The 18,443-nt window shown below is 45.9% G+C and overlaps 1 protein-coding gene across 2 annotated transcripts in view; it reads left to right on the top strand.

The window, feature by feature from the left end:
* Nucleotides 1–18,443, top strand: part of LOC138281241 (E3 ubiquitin-protein ligase TRIM39-like) — a 107,944-nt gene that overhangs the window by 2,929 nt on the left and 86,572 nt on the right. For both annotated transcript variants that reach the window (XM_069219564.1, XM_069219562.1), the window contains exon 2: nucleotides 8,543–8,638. In XM_069219564.1, the coding sequence (XP_069075665.1) occupies nucleotides 8,543–8,638 (96 nt within the window). The remainder of the gene's footprint in view (nucleotides 1–8,542; nucleotides 8,639–18,443) is intronic.

Below are 18,443 nucleotides of genomic sequence, written 5' to 3'. Positions count from 1 at the left end.
TGAGGTGGCGCTAGGGGCTCTTAAATATGCCCCATAACGTTAATTGCCCCCTACCCTTCCGATGAAGTGCCGTGATATCTGTACCCCCATAGAAAATGTGCAGAGAATGATTGATATCACAGCACGATCTAGAGGACTTTCTCACAAAGTACACACTTACCAATCCTGACTTATTTATCTCATTCATTCGTTCCTTCTCCCGTCTTCTTTCTTTTGTATGCCCTTTCTTTCCAAAATCTTTCTGTTGTTTTTGTCTTTCATTCTCTCTATCTTTCTTTCATCCTGTTCATTCTTCTCTACTCCATCTGTCCCTTTTGCTATCTTCTTTTCTTTTTATTCCTTTATACTTATCATACTCCTGTCCTTCCGTTGCACCTTCTTTCCATCTTTTCTTTATGTATCTTTTCATTTGTTAATCCTTTCTTTCTCTTCTTTCCCAGCATTGCCTTTTCTTTCATCTCACATTTCTTTTATCTGTTATTTCATTATGTTTTCTGATTTCCTTCTATCTTTCTTTCCCTCCGTTTTACTTTTCGCTACATTTTCCTACTTATTTTCTTCTTTTCACCCTTAATATTTTATTTCGTTCTTCATTTACAGCTTTTTTTTCATATTTGCTGTGTTTTTGCACCCTATTTCCATCACGCTTCTTTTTCTTTTCTGTTTTCATTATTTGTATTCAGCTTTGTTTCCTCTGCACTCTCACTCCATTTGCCTTTACCTAATTTTTCAATTGCAATGATTGATCACAGACGTCACCCCACACCCTGCAGGGGTATCACCGGGGCACCCATCACTGAGAAGTCTGGGGGCACTGACCAGGGGCATCAGCCCCATTTTATATACTGTGGGGCATACTTAAGACAAATAGTGCAGCCCACTTTTATTGAACCCCTTAGCGCCCCCCTAACTCCACCATGTGTGCGCCGTATTTAAAATACTCCACGCCATAGCGGTAGATAGGGGACTAGCGTCAATTTTTTTATGCTAGTCTGGCGCTTTGCAGTATTAGTGTCAAAAATGTTGACGCTAATCCTGCAAAGCACCCAGAGGCCCACTGTAACCAATGGAAACCTCCTTTTAACACCTGCCCTGAGCAGGCGTTAAAATTGCAGAAAACAAATGACGCAAAGAAAGAACACCCCCTTTGCATACATTATGCTTCATGCAGGCATAATCTAGTACAAAGGGTTACAAAGTGGTGCAATGCATACATTGCACCATTTTGTAAATGTGGCACAAAAAAATATGACTCTAATGTGGCATTAGAATGGCACCAGGGGCTCTTAAATATGCCCTGATGTTTCCAGACACAGTTTGTGGGGACTGGTTCCAGGAACCCTGATGCTTTTTCTCATTCCAGAGAAGCCGGCCATAGTCTTTGTTTTTTAGTGTTAGCAGGAATGAGCCACGGGGCTGAGAGTGTCTGATTCAGAGAAACAAGAGAGCATGGCTACAAAACAGAGCGAAACCATCACACCGTACATATATCATCAGCCTGATGGGGAAACAACTCGGAGAGCAAACTAGCACAACATGGGTAAGGATGTTCTCTGTACTCCTGCTGTATCCTCTTTTTCCTAACTCTAGATTCTAGCTGATCACAAAAGCAGGCTACATTTATAGTCTGTTTTGTACAGTGTCCCCATAAAAGAAATTCCAAATCGATTCTGCTATGTCAGCAATCGTAAGACACACATTCACTGCACACACACTATATACACCAGTGATTACCAACCTCTTGTGTAATAAGGGCTACTTATGTTCAATGAAAAGTATCTCGAGCCACTAATATTATTAGTGTTGTAATAATGACCACATCAGACAAGATTGCATGAATGGCCACCTCATGCAAGATTATCAGCGGTGATCACCTCATTTCATGAGCCACGAATGCCAGCACTAATGCAAATACGGCTTTATCATTTTGGAATGCTTCTAAGGAGGTACTACATAACTGCCCCATCTGCAAAGGACCGAGGCAAAAGGCCACCCCAGCGTTGCGTGATTTATCAAATATTAGCTTTAAATAGAACAGAACATAAAATATGTATTTGTAAAGCATGCATTCACCTTAAAGGGTACCTGGTGGTTGGAATAACAGATGATTGTTGATACCCAACTCAGTGGTTAGAATGGCTAAATGACAAATTCAGTCGGAAAATCTCTACATTTGGCTCCCAACATCAGCTTATGAGTTCTGGAAATAGACACGTTTTCTCCTCAAATACACATTTCTCAATTTCGGTAGCATATATATATATATATATATATATATATTTTGATTCAATTAAGCAAAAACGCATCATTCAGTAGGCTTGGCTGCAGACGGAGAGCTACCTAAAGCTACCTGGAGAGCTACCAGCAGCTCAGAAGCTACTTGTTGGAAAAGCCTGATATACATACACACATGCAGCATCCACACAGAACTGAATGTCGTGAAAGACACACTTGCAGGGTGCTCCCTGACCTTTTTAAAGATAGAGACCAAAAGGTAACTCTCCATGTACAGGTTACTGACCAAAAGCCTGTCCTGCTGTATTGACCCATTGTTCCCACCACAGTCAATCTTTGATACTCTGAGTCTGACTGTATTGTAATGTATTGCAGCATTTACATCATTCTTACTACCCCCGTGTGGGGTGTCGAGGCACTCTCCTCCTTGGATAGCACGCTACACTGTGCAGAGTGTGTGGCTGGAAGGATGTTGTCTTTCTTTTGATCCTATGCTGGAAGTGTTTGCATGTCATGCGTGGTGACCGCTGAGGTGGGGTTATCGTGTTATGACACAGAGCGCACAGTGTGGTGGATGATGAAGTGTGAGAGACAGAGGCACAGTTTATGGTTCTCAGTGCTCTGGAAGCTTTGAACAGCTCTGCAGGTGCCCTCTAGTTATTTTTTATAATATAGTCTCCTTAGCTGGTTACTGCACTGGGTTGTGTATAGCTGTGGTCCAGACTAGGAGTGCACACGTTATGCCTCTTAAGGCCACAGACACATCTGGAGTCGCATATCCGTGAGATCACGAGCCCTCGGTATGTCATGATTGTCATGTGTGCTGAGGCTGATGATAAAATGCCAGAAACATCAAAGGCTGGTACCATGGGTAGCTTAGAGAAGAGCTGCACCCTCTGAGTCTTGCAGAAGATGCGCCCCTCTGAACAGTCCTCCTTTGGCCTTAAACCACCAAATCATACGCCTACATCTCATTAAGTAAACCCCAGCTACCTAATTGAGAGAATGGCCAGAAATCAATATCTGTGACATCTCACAACTGAACAAAACTCTGCTCTAATCCCAGAACCAGGTGAAAAACGAGTAGACTTCCTAAAGTGCTAGGAGGCAGTGCAGAAGAATGTAAGCAACAGAATTCCCAATAATACCCATAACATAACATTACCTAGGAGAAGGCACAAATACAGAAGATGGAGAAAACCTTTCACATCACAGACATATACCTGGATGGATCACCAAACTAGAAATCACAATTGTGGCAAATGTTCAGAAATGGAGCTGCACCTTCATGCTCAGCCAACAAACCCCAGAAGCCAACTGGCACAATAACAGTCAGAATCCCAAACCCTACCCAGAGAGCACATAATCACAGTGCTGCCCTCATTCAAAGGAGCAGCCTGATGGACAAAGCATGCTGCTTTACATCTCCCTTCATATATGTTCCTCCTCTTCCCTTCCCAATCTGGGAAGTTCTGAAAAGGGCCTGTCTCGAAGAATGAAATGCTATACAGATATCCAAAACCCAGACCTTACACATCCCAGGTTACCGGCTCCATTAACGTTACGCAGAGACCAGTTATATATAATGATGAAAATGGCATCAAAGGCAACCTATATAGAGCTATATAGAACATGAACAGCCTACAGATGTGTCATCAAATAACTACAACAGCCTCAAGAGGCCTCTGGCACAACTCAGCATGAATAATTACTCACATCAAAGGCTTAAAGCATTTTTAAAATATGCACATTTTGGTGCCAAAGCACCAGCTTGTCTTTTATTTAACATACACTCTTTCATTTTATTGTACCTTTTAATGTTTGGTAAGTACGCAAACTTTAATAGACACCTGCTTGTCATTTTCTGTAGATGCACCTACTTGACTCTCAAATTCTATCTTCACTTTTAGTGAGCAATGTATTTATTCTCCAAGTGTCACTTTGTCAGTTCTCTCAGGTATACTCACCTACACAACAAGATAATTGGTTGGGTATTAGTGGTTAAGGTTTTTTCCAATGTGGTGACTGTTCCATGTGTAGGATAGCTAAGGAGACCACTTCATTTACTTATAACAACAGCTCGGTTTACCCAGTGAGGAATAATATCAACTGTACACCACGTTTTGTGATTTATGTTTTGGTTGGTAGGTGTAACTGAATCTACGTAGGGAGAACTATCAGACCTGTAAAAGAGGAGGATTGCTGAGTATTTCAGAACAGTTAAATGGGGTGACGAAAGATACCCGTCCTCTTTACATACCGGTATATGTACCAAGCAGGGTCTACATAAAGGTTTCTTATTTCATGGCATAGGTACAGCCTGACCAGAGGGGTGGAAATCTGGAACTAAGGCTTTGGCGACGAGAAGCTTTGTGGATTTTGAGGCTTTTGAGGAGGGTTTTATTACAAACCATGAATTACATCCCTTTCTGGGTGAATAGACAAGATTTGTATAGAGTGAATATACCCGGTCTTATGTGCGATTCAATTTCAAAGACCCTCATATACACATTTGTTTTTGTGATATAATCTCAATGTGTAACAGTTTTGTAACTTAGTAGCTGTATATATGTTTTGACACAGAAGGAGTTACAAATGTATAGCTTGATGACCAGGGTGATTAGGTGCTGTGTCCACTGGCTGTTTTCTACTCAGGGGACCTGGTTTTGTTCACATTTTACTATTCCACTTTCTTCTGTAATGGGCAATCTCCCTCTGGATCCCCTATAATAACTGGTAGCATCAGCAGTTATACACAGTGCTTGAAGTTGTACCTTAGAGGAGTCGTAAACATTATTAGAAGGCTACTTTCCTGATAGTAGGGATACAGCCCCACAGATGAGAAGCGACCTGTGACTTTATTAAGTAGAGTACTGTTCCTCATTGAATTTACTTGCATAGGGTAAATATTGGTTAGGTGTCTCTGAAATGGCCCTGCTGTTATTATAGTTTGGAACAGAATTTTAGTAGAACTTTAAGTCAGCGTGTTGATAATGAGCTGACTTTTGATGGCTTTCAATCAATCAGTCAATCAATCAATTTTTGTAAAGCGCAGCTACTTACCCATGAGGGTCTCAAGGCACTGGGGGGGGGTTGGAGGGGCCTCATCCAAAGAGCCACGTTTTGAGGTTTCTCCTGAAGATGGTGAGTGATGGGCTTTGTTTGAGGTGCAGGGGGAGGATGTTCCAGCTTTTTGCTGCAGTGTAGGTGAAGGATCGTCCTCCGGTGGTGGTTTTGTGGATGCGAGGGATGGTGGCCAGGACCACCAGGGCGGAGTGGAGGGATCTGGCGGGGTGTGGAAGGAAAGGCAGTGGTTCAGGTAGTCTGGTCCTGCATTGTGTATGGCCTTGTACATGTGGGTGAGTAGTCAGAAGGTGATTCGTTTCTCAACAAAGAGCAAGTGGAGGATCCTCAGGTTTTGGGAGATGTGTTCTTGGTGTGGAAGGTCCAGGATGAGCCTGTCGGCAGCGTTCTGGATGAGTTTTAGTTTTTTTCTAGTGGAGGTGCCGGCATAGAGGGCGTTGCCGAAGTCGAGCTTGCTTGTGACTAAGGCATGGGTGGCTGTCCTGCGACAGTATGCTGGGATCCATCTGAAGCTCTTCAGAAGCCTGCGGAGCATGTGCCAGCAGGAGGCGTCTGAGTTTAGCTGGCGGGTCATGGATAGGGAGGAGTCGAGGATGATGCCTAGGTTGTGGGCGTGCTCAGTCAGTACAGGGGGGCCGCTTAGGGATGTGGGCCACCAGGAGTTTTCCCAGGCTGAGGTAGCGTTTCCGAAGATGATGAGCTCAGTCTTGTCGGAGCTGAGCTTGAGACAGCTTTCTCTCATCCAGGTGGCGACGACTTCCATTCCTGAGTGGAAGTTCCTTTTGGCCGTGTCTGGGTCTTTGGTGAGGGAAATGATGAGCTGTGTGTCATCAGCATATCATACAATGTTCATACCGTGACTTCTGACGATGGCTGTGAGAGGGACCATGTATAAGTTGAACAGTGTGGGACTCAGTGAGGATCCTTGGGGGACTCCGCAGTTGACTCCTGTGGGTCTGGATGTGTAGGGTGGGAGTCTGACCCTCTGCGTCCTTCCAGAGAGGAAGGAGTGGATCTATTCCAGGGCTCTTCTGCGGATTCCTATATTGTAGAGTCTGGTGCGCAGAGTGTTGTGGGAGACCGTGTTGAATGCTGCTGAGAGGTCGAGAAGTATGAGTGCGGTGTGGCCGCGGTCTAGGAGTAATCGGATGTCGTCGGTGGATGCCATGAGGGCTGTCTCTGTGGTTTGTTTCAGAACAACCACCTTTGTCACAGAGTCACCTGAGGAACTATTGGTGTCGACTTTTGACGGTTTACTTTTGTTTTTATCAGCAAAGCAGTGAATAATTTCCTATACTTCAATTAAGAGACAGGGTTTTACATTTGTCATTTGACTACCAAGAGATGGTATCAATTTGCCGTAGCTGGTAGAAGCACTGAAGTAGGTATTTGTTCATCCACTCCAATATGGTGGTTACGTTTATAGATGAATAAGTATGTTATGTTTACAGGACTACAGAACATAGCCCATTTGAAAACACCATACTTTATGATTAGGTTTTTCCGATTTAAGGGGATTTCATCATGGCACTCAGGTTCTCCACTTTAGCGGCTAGATGCCCAGAACAACAAGGAGCACTCTCTCCTTAGCTCGCTAAGTAGTTTGCTAGGGAATTTGGGGCCAGATGTATCAATTATCTGGATAGCGATTACCTAATTGCGATTTTCTGTGAATCACAATTAGGAAATCGCTATTTGAATGTATGAAACTCCAGGACTTTCATTTAGCAATTCCCAACGGCTTACAAGTCCACCTGCCTCATTATTATTCATGAGGTAGGTCACAATTTGCGACTCATTGTGAATGGCTACAATCACAGGGATGGTGGCCTGCTGGGCTCAGCAGACCACCAGATCTGTGATTGGTTTTAAATAAACTGATCTGTTCTTTTTCTTTAAATGCTACAAGTTTTCCTTAAAGGAAAACGGGATGCGTTTAAAAAAGAAAAATGAAAAGCATTTTTTTTCATTTTTAAAGGGTAGACAGCTCCTAAAAAATGTCTGCGAATGGGTTACCACCTGCTTGAAGTAGGTGGTAAAATGCAAATGTTTTGCAATCGCATTTCTGTCACAAAACATTCCTACATATCTCTGCGATTCGGTATTAGGAAGGGTGCCCTTGACACGCCCCTTCCTAATACCGAATCGGTATGTAGGCGCAATTCCAATTTGCGATTCGGTAACAAGTTTTTGGCGCTACTCCTGCAGAGTGCCTAGGGACCCATTGTATTCAACGGCACGCCCCCTTTTACCATCTGCTCTGAGGAGGCGTTAAAAGTGGCAAGAAAAATTATGCAAGGAAACCTGTTAGGGGCGCCCGTTTTGCATACATTATGCTTGGCGCAAGCATATTGTAGCGCAAAGGGTTACAAAGTGGTGTAATGCATGCATTGCACCACTTTGTAAATATGGTGCAGCATTTTTGGCTTTCTAATGCCACATTAGCGTAAAAAAATGACACTAATGTGGCGTTAGAATGACGCTAACGGATCGTAAATATGCCCCCAGCAGCATAGTGTAGGATCTCTTGGACGCCGCCAACAGGACATCACTTCTCTCCTGTGGGTGTTCTCTCCTTAACTAGTTCTCTACACTTGCCTTCCATGTAGAGTGTATCTGTGAGCTAGAAATGTCCGCCAAGTTTGTACTGGGGTCTGTGCACATATAACAGTGAAAGCATTAGCTTCTGCGTTTTACTGCAATGCTTCCCAAACTTTTTGGGACCGCAACCCAATTTTAGAACGATAAACTTTCACGACACACCTAGCTTAAATGGACTTGAGGCGAGAGCTTTTTTATGTAACTACAGCATTGTGTGGTAGCGCACTGTCATTTACAGACAGCACATTTTCCATTGAATTAAATTTGCACATACTGTTACACTGATAATACTATATTGGACACAAATGATAATGTGTGGGAATTGCGTTTCAGTGTACATTTATCATTTGTGATAAAGTGCCTTGATTTGCTTGGATTCTTTACAAATCTTTGCTCCCATCACACTTCAGAATTACAAAAAAGGTGTGTAGAGTTATTTTACAGGTATTAACATTTATTGTGTTAAACAAAAAACATGGACTTGGACTTTTGCAACCCACCAACAATCGGCTGCCGACCCACACTTTGGGAAAGACTGTGCCAGTGCATAGGCAAGTTGTTCAGATCGCAGACCTAACTGTGCGGATGCAAACTTTCACCCCATGGCCTTTCCACCCTGCAGGATGAACTCCAGAGCTGGCTTCATCTTCTGATGAAAGAGAAGGAAGAAATCATGGCATCTAAGCAGAAAGTAGAAGAGAAATTTAAAGCTATAAAGGTGAGAGGGTACCTCTACGTCAATGTGTCTGTGTAGGCATGGTTGTTGTTGACTGTTGTGTGGCTGCTGGCTATCAGGGCTTTCTGGAGACTTCTAACTCAGTGGTTCCCAACCTTTTGATTTCTGTGGACCCCCACCTTAACATTAATGGAACCCAGGGACCCCCACTGAATCATCATGGGAATCCGGGGACCCCCACCTGAGTCATTACTGGAAGCTGGGGAACTAGTTTGTCAATATTTGTTAATATTTTAGAATTTTCAAGGCTGTCACGAACCCCCTGAGAAGGCTTCGCTGACCCCCCGGGATCCCCGGAAACAGGTTGGGAACCACTGTTCTAACTCATTCCTGAATGAATGTCTCAACAAAAGCCTTAGAAGGACATTGCTTCTGCAGAGAGTTCCAACTCATTCACAAACTAATATCTCAACAAGAGTCTTATAAGGGCATTGCTTCTCAGTGAATCACATTACGTTTTTCAGTGGTCCACAGCATCATCACTTTCTGATTGTTCGGATTGGTTATTGTATTGTCTGTGGATCTACCAATCAGAGCGCCTGTCCTGTGTGGGATGATGGGGCTAGGTGCTAACACAGAGAGCAAGGAGGCAGTCTTTTATGGACATGTACTACTATCACCCCAGGAACTTAATTCAGCCCACCCTAGTGCCCTGTCATCTCCCACCACCACCCTACTAAATAACCATGCTACACTTCCGCCTCCTCCTCCCGCACTACCGAGGCACCACCTCCAGCGCTACGCTACTACCGCACACTTGGCACTCTCACCTCCCCCACCACAATATACAACCTGGCTGTATGGTACTACACCAGCACTGCAATGTCAACCCAGCATTGTACACACACACCCCGCACCGCATTCTCGCTTGGCCACTTGGTTACCACCGTCCAGCAGAACTTACTTGAGTGTTGTGCTCTCTCTGTACCTCCCTAGCCTCACATCAGTACCGCGCCACACTTCCATGTTACCATACTATCCCTCCAGCACTATTACTCCTCAAAATACAACACTGCACAGCACTCCATGCCACCCCACTGTCATCCCACACCACAACACTGTCATCCAACCTCTACGCGACCACCACACGCAACTTCACTCACACTTCATGGAGGCACACTGACATCCACTGACATCCACCACACACAACTTCACTCACACTTCATGGAGGCTGTAGGAGGCTGGACTGGCTTGTAGTGAGTACCAAGGGGTACTTGCACCTTGCACCAGGCCCAGTTATCCCTTCTTAGTGTATAGGGTGTCTATCAGCTTAGGCTGATAGATAATGGTAGCTTAGCAGAGCAGCTTAGGCTGAACTAGGAGACGTGTGAAGCTACTACAGTACCACAAGTGTCACTTGCACAATATCATAAGAAAACACAATACACAGTTATACTAAAAATAAAGGTACTTTATTTTTATGACAATATGCCAAAGTATCTTAGAGTGTACCCTCAGCAAGAGGATAGCAAATATACACAAGTTATATGTGCACAATACCAAAAATATGCAGTATAGTCTTAGAAAACAGTGCAAACAATGTATAGTTACAATAGGATGCAATGGGGAAACATAGGGATAGGGGCAACACAAACCATATACTCCAAAAGTGGAATGCGAACCACGAATGGACCCCAAACCTATGTGACCTTGTAGAGGGTCGCTGGGACTATTAGAAAATAGTGAGAGTTAGAAAAATAGCCCTCCCCAAGACCCTGAAAAGTGAGTGCAAAGTGCACTGAAGTTCCCCAAAAGACAAAGAAGTCGTGATAGAGGAATAATGCAGGAAAGACACAAATCAACAATGCAACACCAGTGGATTTCCAATCTAGGGTACCTGTGGAACAAGGGGACCAAGTCCAAAAGTCACAAGCAAGTCGGAGATGGGCAAATGCCCAGGAAATGCCAGCTGTGGGTGCAAAGAAGCTTCTACTGGACAGAAGAAGCTGAGGTTTCTGCAGGAACGAAAAGGGCTAGAGACTTCCCCTTTGGTGGACGGATCCCTCTTGCGTGGAGAGTCGTGCAGAAGTGTTTTCCCGCCGAAAGAATGCCAACAAGCCTTGCTAGCTGCAAATCGTGCGGTTAGCATTTTTGGATGCTGCTGTGGCCCAGGAGGGACCAGGAGGTCGCAAATTGGACCAGGAGATAGAGGGGACGTCGAGCAAGACAAGGAGCCCTCTTAGCAGCAGGTAGCACCCGGAGAAGTGCCAGAAACAGGCACTACAAGGATGCGTGAAACGGTGCTCGCCGAAGTTGCACAAAGGAGTCCCACGTCGCCGAAGACCAACTTAGAAAGTCGTGCAATGCAGGTTAGAGTGCCGTGGACCCAGGCTTGGCTGTGCACAAAGGATTTCTGCCGGAAGTGCACGGAAGCCGGAGTAGTTGCAAAAGACGCAGTTTCCAACAATGCAGTCTGGCGTGGGGAGGCAAGGACTTACCTCCACCAAACTTGGACTGAAGAGTCACTGGACTGTGGGAGTCACTTGGACAGAGTTGCTGGATTCAAGGGACCTCGCTCGTCGTGCTGAGAGGAGATCCAAGGGACCGGTAATGCAGCTTTTTGGTGCCTGCGGTAGCAGGGGGAAGATTCCGTCGACCCACGGGAGATTTCTTCGGAGCTTCTAGTGCAGAGAGGAGGCAGACTACCCCCACAGCATGCACCATCAGGAAAACAGTCGAGAAGGCGGCAGGATCAGCGTTACAGAGTTGCAGTAGTCATCTTTGCTACTATGTTGCAGTTTTGCAGGCTTCCAGCGCGGTCAGCAGTCGATTCCTTGGCAGAAGGTGAAGAGAGAGATGCAGAGGAACTCTGATGAGCTCTTGCATTCGTTATCTAAAGTTTCCCCAGAGACAGAGACCCTAAATAGCCAGAAAAGAGGGTTTGGCTACCTAGGAGAGAGGATAGGCTAGCAACACCTGGAGGAGCCTATCAGAAGGAGTCTCTGACGTCACCTGGTGGCACTGGCCACTCAGAGCAGTCCAGTGTGCCAGCAGCACCTCTGTTTCCAAGATGGCAGAGGTCTGGAGCACACTGGAGGAGCTCTGGACACCTCCCAGGGGAGGTGCAGGTCAGGGGAGTGGTCACTCCCCTTCCCTTTGTCCAGTTTCGCGCCAGAGCAGGGCTAAGGGGTCCCTTGAACCGGTGTAGACTGGCTTATGCAGAATTGGGCACATCTGTGCCCAAAAAATCATTTCCAGAGGCTGGGGGAGGCTACTCCTCCCCTGCCTTCACACCATTTTCCAAAGGGAGAGGGTGTAACACCCTCTCTCAGAGGAAGTCCTTTGTTCTGCCATCCTGGGACAAGCCTGGCTTGACCCCAGGAGAGCAGAAACCTGTCTGAGGGGTTGGCAGCAGCAGCAGCTGCAGTGAAACCCCAGGAAAGGCAGTTTGGCAGTGCCAGGGTCTGTGCTACAGACCACTGGGATCATGGAATTGTGCCAACAATGCCAGGATGGCATAGAGGGGGCAATTTCATGATCTTAGACATGTTACATGGCCATATTCGGAGTTACCATTGTGAAGCTACATATAGGTAGTGACCTATATGTAGTGCACGCGTGTAATGGTGTCCCCGCACTCACAAAGTTCAGGGAATTGGCCCTGAACAATGTGGGGGCACCTTGGCTAGTGCCAGGGTGCCCTCACACTAAGTAACTTTGCACCTAACCTTTACCAGGTAAAGGTTAGACATATAGGTGACTTATAAGTTACTTAAGTGCAGTGTAAAATGGCTGTGAAATAACGTGGACGTTATTTCACTCAGGCTGCAGTGGCAGGCCTGTGTAAGAATTGTCAGAGCTCCCTATGGGTGGCAAAAGAAATGCTGCAGCCCATAGGGATCTCCTGGAACCCCAATACCCTGGGTACCTCAGTACCATATACTAGGGAATAATAAGGGTGTTCCAGTAAGCCAATGTAAATTGGTAAAATTGGTCACTAGCCTGTTAGTGACAATTTGAAAGAAATGAGAGAGCATAACCACTGAGGTTCTGGTTAGCAGAGCCTCAGTGAGACAGTTAGGCACCACACAGGGAACACATACATATAGGCCACAAACTTATGAGCACTGGGGTCCTGATTAGCAGGGTCCCAGTGACACATAACAAACATACTGAAAACATAGGGTTTTCACTAAGGCACTGGGCCCTGGCTAGCAGGATCCCAGTGAGACAGTGAAAACACCCTGACATACACTCACAAACAGGCCAAAAGTGGGGGTAACAAAGCTAGAAAGAGGCTACTTTCTCACACAACCCCCCCCCCATACGAAGGACAATAAGGCTAACCTTGGCCAGTTGGGACTTTATTGTCTAAGTGGTAATAAGTAGAGAGTAGCTCTGCAATAGACTGGTTACTCCCTTTATCATCCACTATATGGTTACTTCCCTGTGGGGATGTAAACCACCCTGTTTGAAGTTGTTTAGCTAAGCAACAATGTGAAGATGTATTTTCAGAGTTTCTATCAGTAAGTTTTAGTTTAGAGCAGTGGGAATTGTCCACTGAACCTATTTGTAGTGATGGAAATGCCAGACAGGGATGCTGTCTCAGAAAAGCCGTAGCTGGGCAAAAACGTTGTCCATATGGCTGGAAGAGAGAACAGGGATGCTGTTTCTCTTGAGTTGGAGCAGGGCAGGGATGCTGTCCTATGAGCTCCACACTAGGGCAGGGATGCTGTCCTAAGTGTTGTGAGGCAGTGCAGGGTTTTTGCACTAAAGTTTCTCTGGGAGGGTTGGAGGGATGCTCCATGTTAACTAAAATGGTGCTCTTTTTCTCACCAATGTTAGTTATCCCACAGAGAGGTACTTCTACCTCAGGGAGTCCAGCTTTGCAAACTGATGATTCCCTTGGAACAGGTGCCACCCCAGGAGAGGTTTCTTCCACCACAGGAATGGTATCCTGAATGGTAGGGTGGTTAGGGGATACTGTGATACTCTTCTTACCTGTTGATGGAGAGGGATCCTGAGTTTTCAGGCCTTCTCTCCTTTGCTTTTTCATTTCAGTAGAAATGAGAGGGAACAATTCCTCAGGGATGCCCAGCATGGCTGCATGGGCATAAAACTCTACATCAGCCCAACCTGAGGCCTCTAGGTCATTACCTAAGAGACAGTCTACAGGTAAGCTAGGTGATACCACCACCTGCTTAGGGCCAGTAACTCCACCCCAACTAAACTGAATTATAGCTAAGGGAAGAAACTTAGTGGAGTTATGGACATCAATAATCTTATACTGTTGTCCAATGATGTGTTGTTCAGGATGCACTAGGTTTTCAGTCACCAAAGTGATACTGGCACCTGTGTCCCTGTAGGCCAAGGCCTCAACACCATTTATTGAAACTGTCTGCCTGTACTTATCCATTGTAAGGGGACAAGCAGCCAGTGTGGCAAGGCCAACGCCACTAGGTGTGACAGAAACTGTCTTGGGACTGACTACCCCAGTTTCTACTATGGACCCATAAGTGAACCCAACTACACCCTTAACTTGACTGTTGCCAGCAGTCCCACCACTAGTACCACTAATGCTAGGGGCACTAGAGCTTGATGTATTAGTGGTGGTAGGCTCAGGGGGTTTACCTGGACAGGACTTATCCCCTGGCCTATGGCCTCTGTTTTTACACACAAAGCACCAAGGCTTTTTAATGTGTGTGGGTTGAGAAGAAGAGGAAGAATTTGTTTTATCCCCACCCTCTGAGGAGTGTTTAAGATTTGAAGAAGGATCTTTGGTTTTACCCTTATCCCCATGCTTATCTTGAGATTTTTCACCATCTTTCTTCTTATTGCCATCTTTGTCACCCCCTGTATGAACTTTTCTGTTCACCCTTGTTCTGACCCATTTGTCTGCCTTCTTTCCCAATTCTTGGGGAGAGGTCAGATCCGAGTCCACCAAGTACTGGTGCAACAAATCAGACACACAATTATTAAGAATATGCTCTCTCAGGATCAAGTTATAAAGGCTGTCATAATCAGTAACTTTACTGCCATGTAACCACCCCTCCAAGGCCTTCACTGAATGGTCAATGAAATCAACCCAGTCTTGTGAAGACTCCTTTTTGGTCTCTCTGAACTTTATCCTGTATTGTTCAGTGGTTAAGCCATAACCATCCAGGAGTGCATTCTTAAGAACTGTAAAATTATTGGCATCACTTTCTTTCACAGTAAGGAGCCTATCCCTACCTTTTCCACTAAATGATAGCCATAGGATAGCAGCCCACTGCCTTTGAGGGACATCCTGTACAACACAGGCCCTCTCAAGTGCAGCAAACCACTTGTTAATGTCATCCCCCTCCTTATAAGGGGGAACTATCTTGTGCAGATTCCTTGAATCATGCTCTCATGCAGGATGACTATGGGGAATACTGCTGCTGCCACCATGGGTTTCTAAACCCAATTTCTGTCTTTCCTTCTCTACTTCTAAGGTCTGTCTTTCCAAATCCAGCTGTTGCTTCTTGAGCTTCAGTCTGGTTTGTTCCACTCTCAATCTATTGAGCTCCCTTTCTAACAATCTGTCTTCAGGGTGGGTGGGAGGGACATTCCTAGACACAGAGGTATGATGGGAATGAACAGAAGGAGACCTGTCCCTTACAGAGGGCACCCTAACAGCTTTGCTGACAGTGTAATGTGAGAGCACATCATCTGTATGATGTGACTCCACCTCAGTACCAACTATGCTAGACTGTCTTGTAATGGGAAGGCTAAGAAGTTTCTTTCCTGAACCTTTACCTGGGGGAGTCCCTGGATCAGATTGGGAACCATTAGCTACTTTTTCAACAGATGGGGCACTTTTAGCCTTATCTTGTTCTCTAAGCATGTTAAGTAACAGTTCCAAGGAAGGATTCTTCCCTACACTCAAACCTCTCTCTATGCAGAGACTCCTTGCTCCTTTCCAGCTAAGGTGATCATATGCAATCTTAGACAGGTCAACATTTTGGCCTGTGCCAGACATTTTTAGAGAGAGTTAGAGTGATAGAAAAAGAGAAAATAGTTTTCAGAACTTTTTTAGAAAGAGAGAAAAAAAACTTTTTACACTTTTAAGAACTTTTTGAAAGTTTAGAAGTACTTTTCAGCACTTTAGAAAAGAGTGAAAAGTGGAAATGCAAAACTTTTTAGCTATGTGTACACACACTGAACTTGTTTTGCATATTTTTCTCTTATGAAAAGTACAATGACAACAGTGGTAAGTAGTCTCAAAGCACTTATCCCACCGCTGCACAACCAATGTAGGAGGCTGGACTGGCTTGTAGTGAGTACCAAGGGGTACTTGCACCTTGCACCAGGCCCAGTTATCCCTTATTAGTGTATAGGGTGTCTAGCAGCTTAGGCTGATAGATAATGGTAGCTTAGCAGAGCAGCTTAGGCTGAACTAGGAGACGAGTGAAGCTCCTACAGTACCACAAGTGTCACTTGCACAATATCATAAGAAAACACAATACACAGTTATACTAAAAATAAAGGTACTTTATTTTTATGACAATATGCCAAAGTATCTTAGAGTGTACCCTCAGCAAGAGGATAGCAAATATACACAAGTTATATGTGCACAATACCAAAAATATGCAGTATAGTCTTAGAAAACAGTGTAAACAATGTATAGTTACAATAGGATGCAATGGGGACACATAGGGATAGGGGCAACACAAACCATATACTCCAAAAGTGGAATGCGAACCACGAATGGACCCCAAACCTATGTGACCTTGTAGAGGGTCGCTGGGACTATTAGAAAATAGTGAGAGTTAGAAAAATAGCCCTCCCCAAGACCCTGAAAAGTGAGTGCAAAGTGCACTGAAGTTCCCCAAAAGACAAAGAAGTCGTGATAGAGGAATAATGCAGGAAAGACACAAATCAACAATGCAACACCGGTGGATTTCCAATCTAGGGTACCTGTGGAACAAGGGGACCAAGTCCAAAAGTCACAAGCAAGTCGGAGATGGGCAAATGCCCAGGAAATGCCAGCTGTGGGTGCAAAGAAGCTTCTACTGGACAGAAGAAGCTGAGGTTTCTGCAGGAACGAAAAGGGCTAGAGACTTCCCCTTTGGTGGACGGATCCCTCTTGCTGTGGAGAGTCGTGCAGAAGTATTTTCCCGCCGAAAGAACGCCAACAAGCCTTGCTAGCTGCAAATCGTGCGGTTAGCGTTTTTGGATGCTGCTGTGGCCCAGGAGGGACCAGGAGGTCGCAAATTGGACCAGGAGATAGAGGGGACGTCGAGCAAGACAAGGAGCCCTCTTAGCAGCAGGTAGCACCCGGAGAAGTGCCAGAAACAGGCACTACAAGGATGCGTGAAACGGTGCTCGCCGAAGTTGCACAAAGGAGTCCCACGTCGCCGAAGACCAACTTAGAAAGTCGTGCAATGCAGGTTAGAGTGCCGTGGACCCAGGCTTGGCTGTGCACAAAGGATTTCTGCCGGAAGTGCACGGAAGCCGGAGTAGTTGCAAAAGACGCAGTTTCCAACAATGCAGTCTGGCGTGGGGAGGCAAGGACTTACCTCCACCAAACTTGGACTGAAGAGTCACTGGACTGTGGGAGTCACTTGGACAGAGTTGCTGGATTCAAGGGACCTCGCTCGTCATGCTGAGAGGAGACCCAAGGGACCGGTAATGCAGCTTTTTGGTGCCTGCGGTAGCAGGGGAAAGATTCCGTCGACCCACGGGAGATTTCTTTGGAGCTTCTAGTGCAGAGAGGAGGCAGACTACCCCCACAGCATGCACCACCAGGAAAACAGTCGAGAAGGCGGCAGGATCAGCGTTACAGAGTTGCAGTAGTCGTCTTTGCTACTATGTTGCAGTTTTGCAGGCTTCCAGCGCGGTCAGCAGTCGATTCCTTGGCAGAAGGTGAAGAGAGAGATGCAGAGGAACTCTGATGAGCTCTTGCATTCGTTATCTAAAGTTTCCCCAGAGATAGAGACCCTAAATAGCCAGAAAAGAGGGTTTGGCTACCTAGGAGAGAGGATAGGCTAGCAACACCTGGAGGAGCCTATCAGAAGGAGTCTCTGACGTCACCTGGTGGCACTGGCCACTCAGAGCAGTCCAGTGTGCCAGCAGCACCTCTGTTTCCAAGATGGCAGAGGTCTGGAGCACACTGGAGGAGCTCTGGACACCTCCCAGGGGAGGTGCAGGTCAGGGGAGTGGTCACTCCCCTTTCCTTTGTCCAGTTTCACGCCAGAGCAGGGCTAAGGGGTCCCTTGAACCGGTGTAGACTGGCTTATGCAGAATTGGGCACATCTGTGCCCAAGAAAGCATTTCCAGAGGCTGGGGGAGGCTACTCCTCCCCTGCCTTCACACCATTTTCCAAAGGGAGAGGGTGTAACACCCTCTCTCAGAGGAAGTCCTTTGTTCTGCCATCCTGGGACAAGCCTGGCTTGACCCCAGGAGGGCAGAAACCTGTCTGAGGGGTTGGCAGCAGCAGCAGCTGCAGTGAAACCCCAGGAAAGGCAGTTTGGCAGTGCCAGGGTCTGTGCTACAGACCACTGGGATCATGGAATTGTGCCAACAATGCCAGGATGGCATAGAGGGGGCAATTCCATGATCTTAGACATGTTACATGGCCATATTCGGAGTTACCATTGTGAAGCTACATATAGGTAGTGACCTATATGTAGTGCACGCGTGTAATGGTGTCCCCGCACTCACAAAGCTCAGGGAATTGGCCCTGAACAATGTGGGGGCACCTTGGCTAGTGCCAGGGTGCCCTCACACTAAGTAACTTTGCACCTAACCTTTACCAGGTAAAGGTTAGACATATAGGTGACTTATAAGTTACTTAAGTGCAGTGTAAAATGGCTGTGAAATAACG

Source organism: Pleurodeles waltl, unplaced genomic scaffold (assembly GCF_031143425.1).
Source record: "Pleurodeles waltl isolate 20211129_DDA unplaced genomic scaffold, aPleWal1.hap1.20221129 scaffold_73, whole genome shotgun sequence".
NCBI lineage: Eukaryota > Metazoa > Chordata > Amphibia > Caudata > Salamandridae > Pleurodeles > Pleurodeles waltl.
This window is presented reverse-complemented; position numbering and strand designations above follow the sequence as displayed.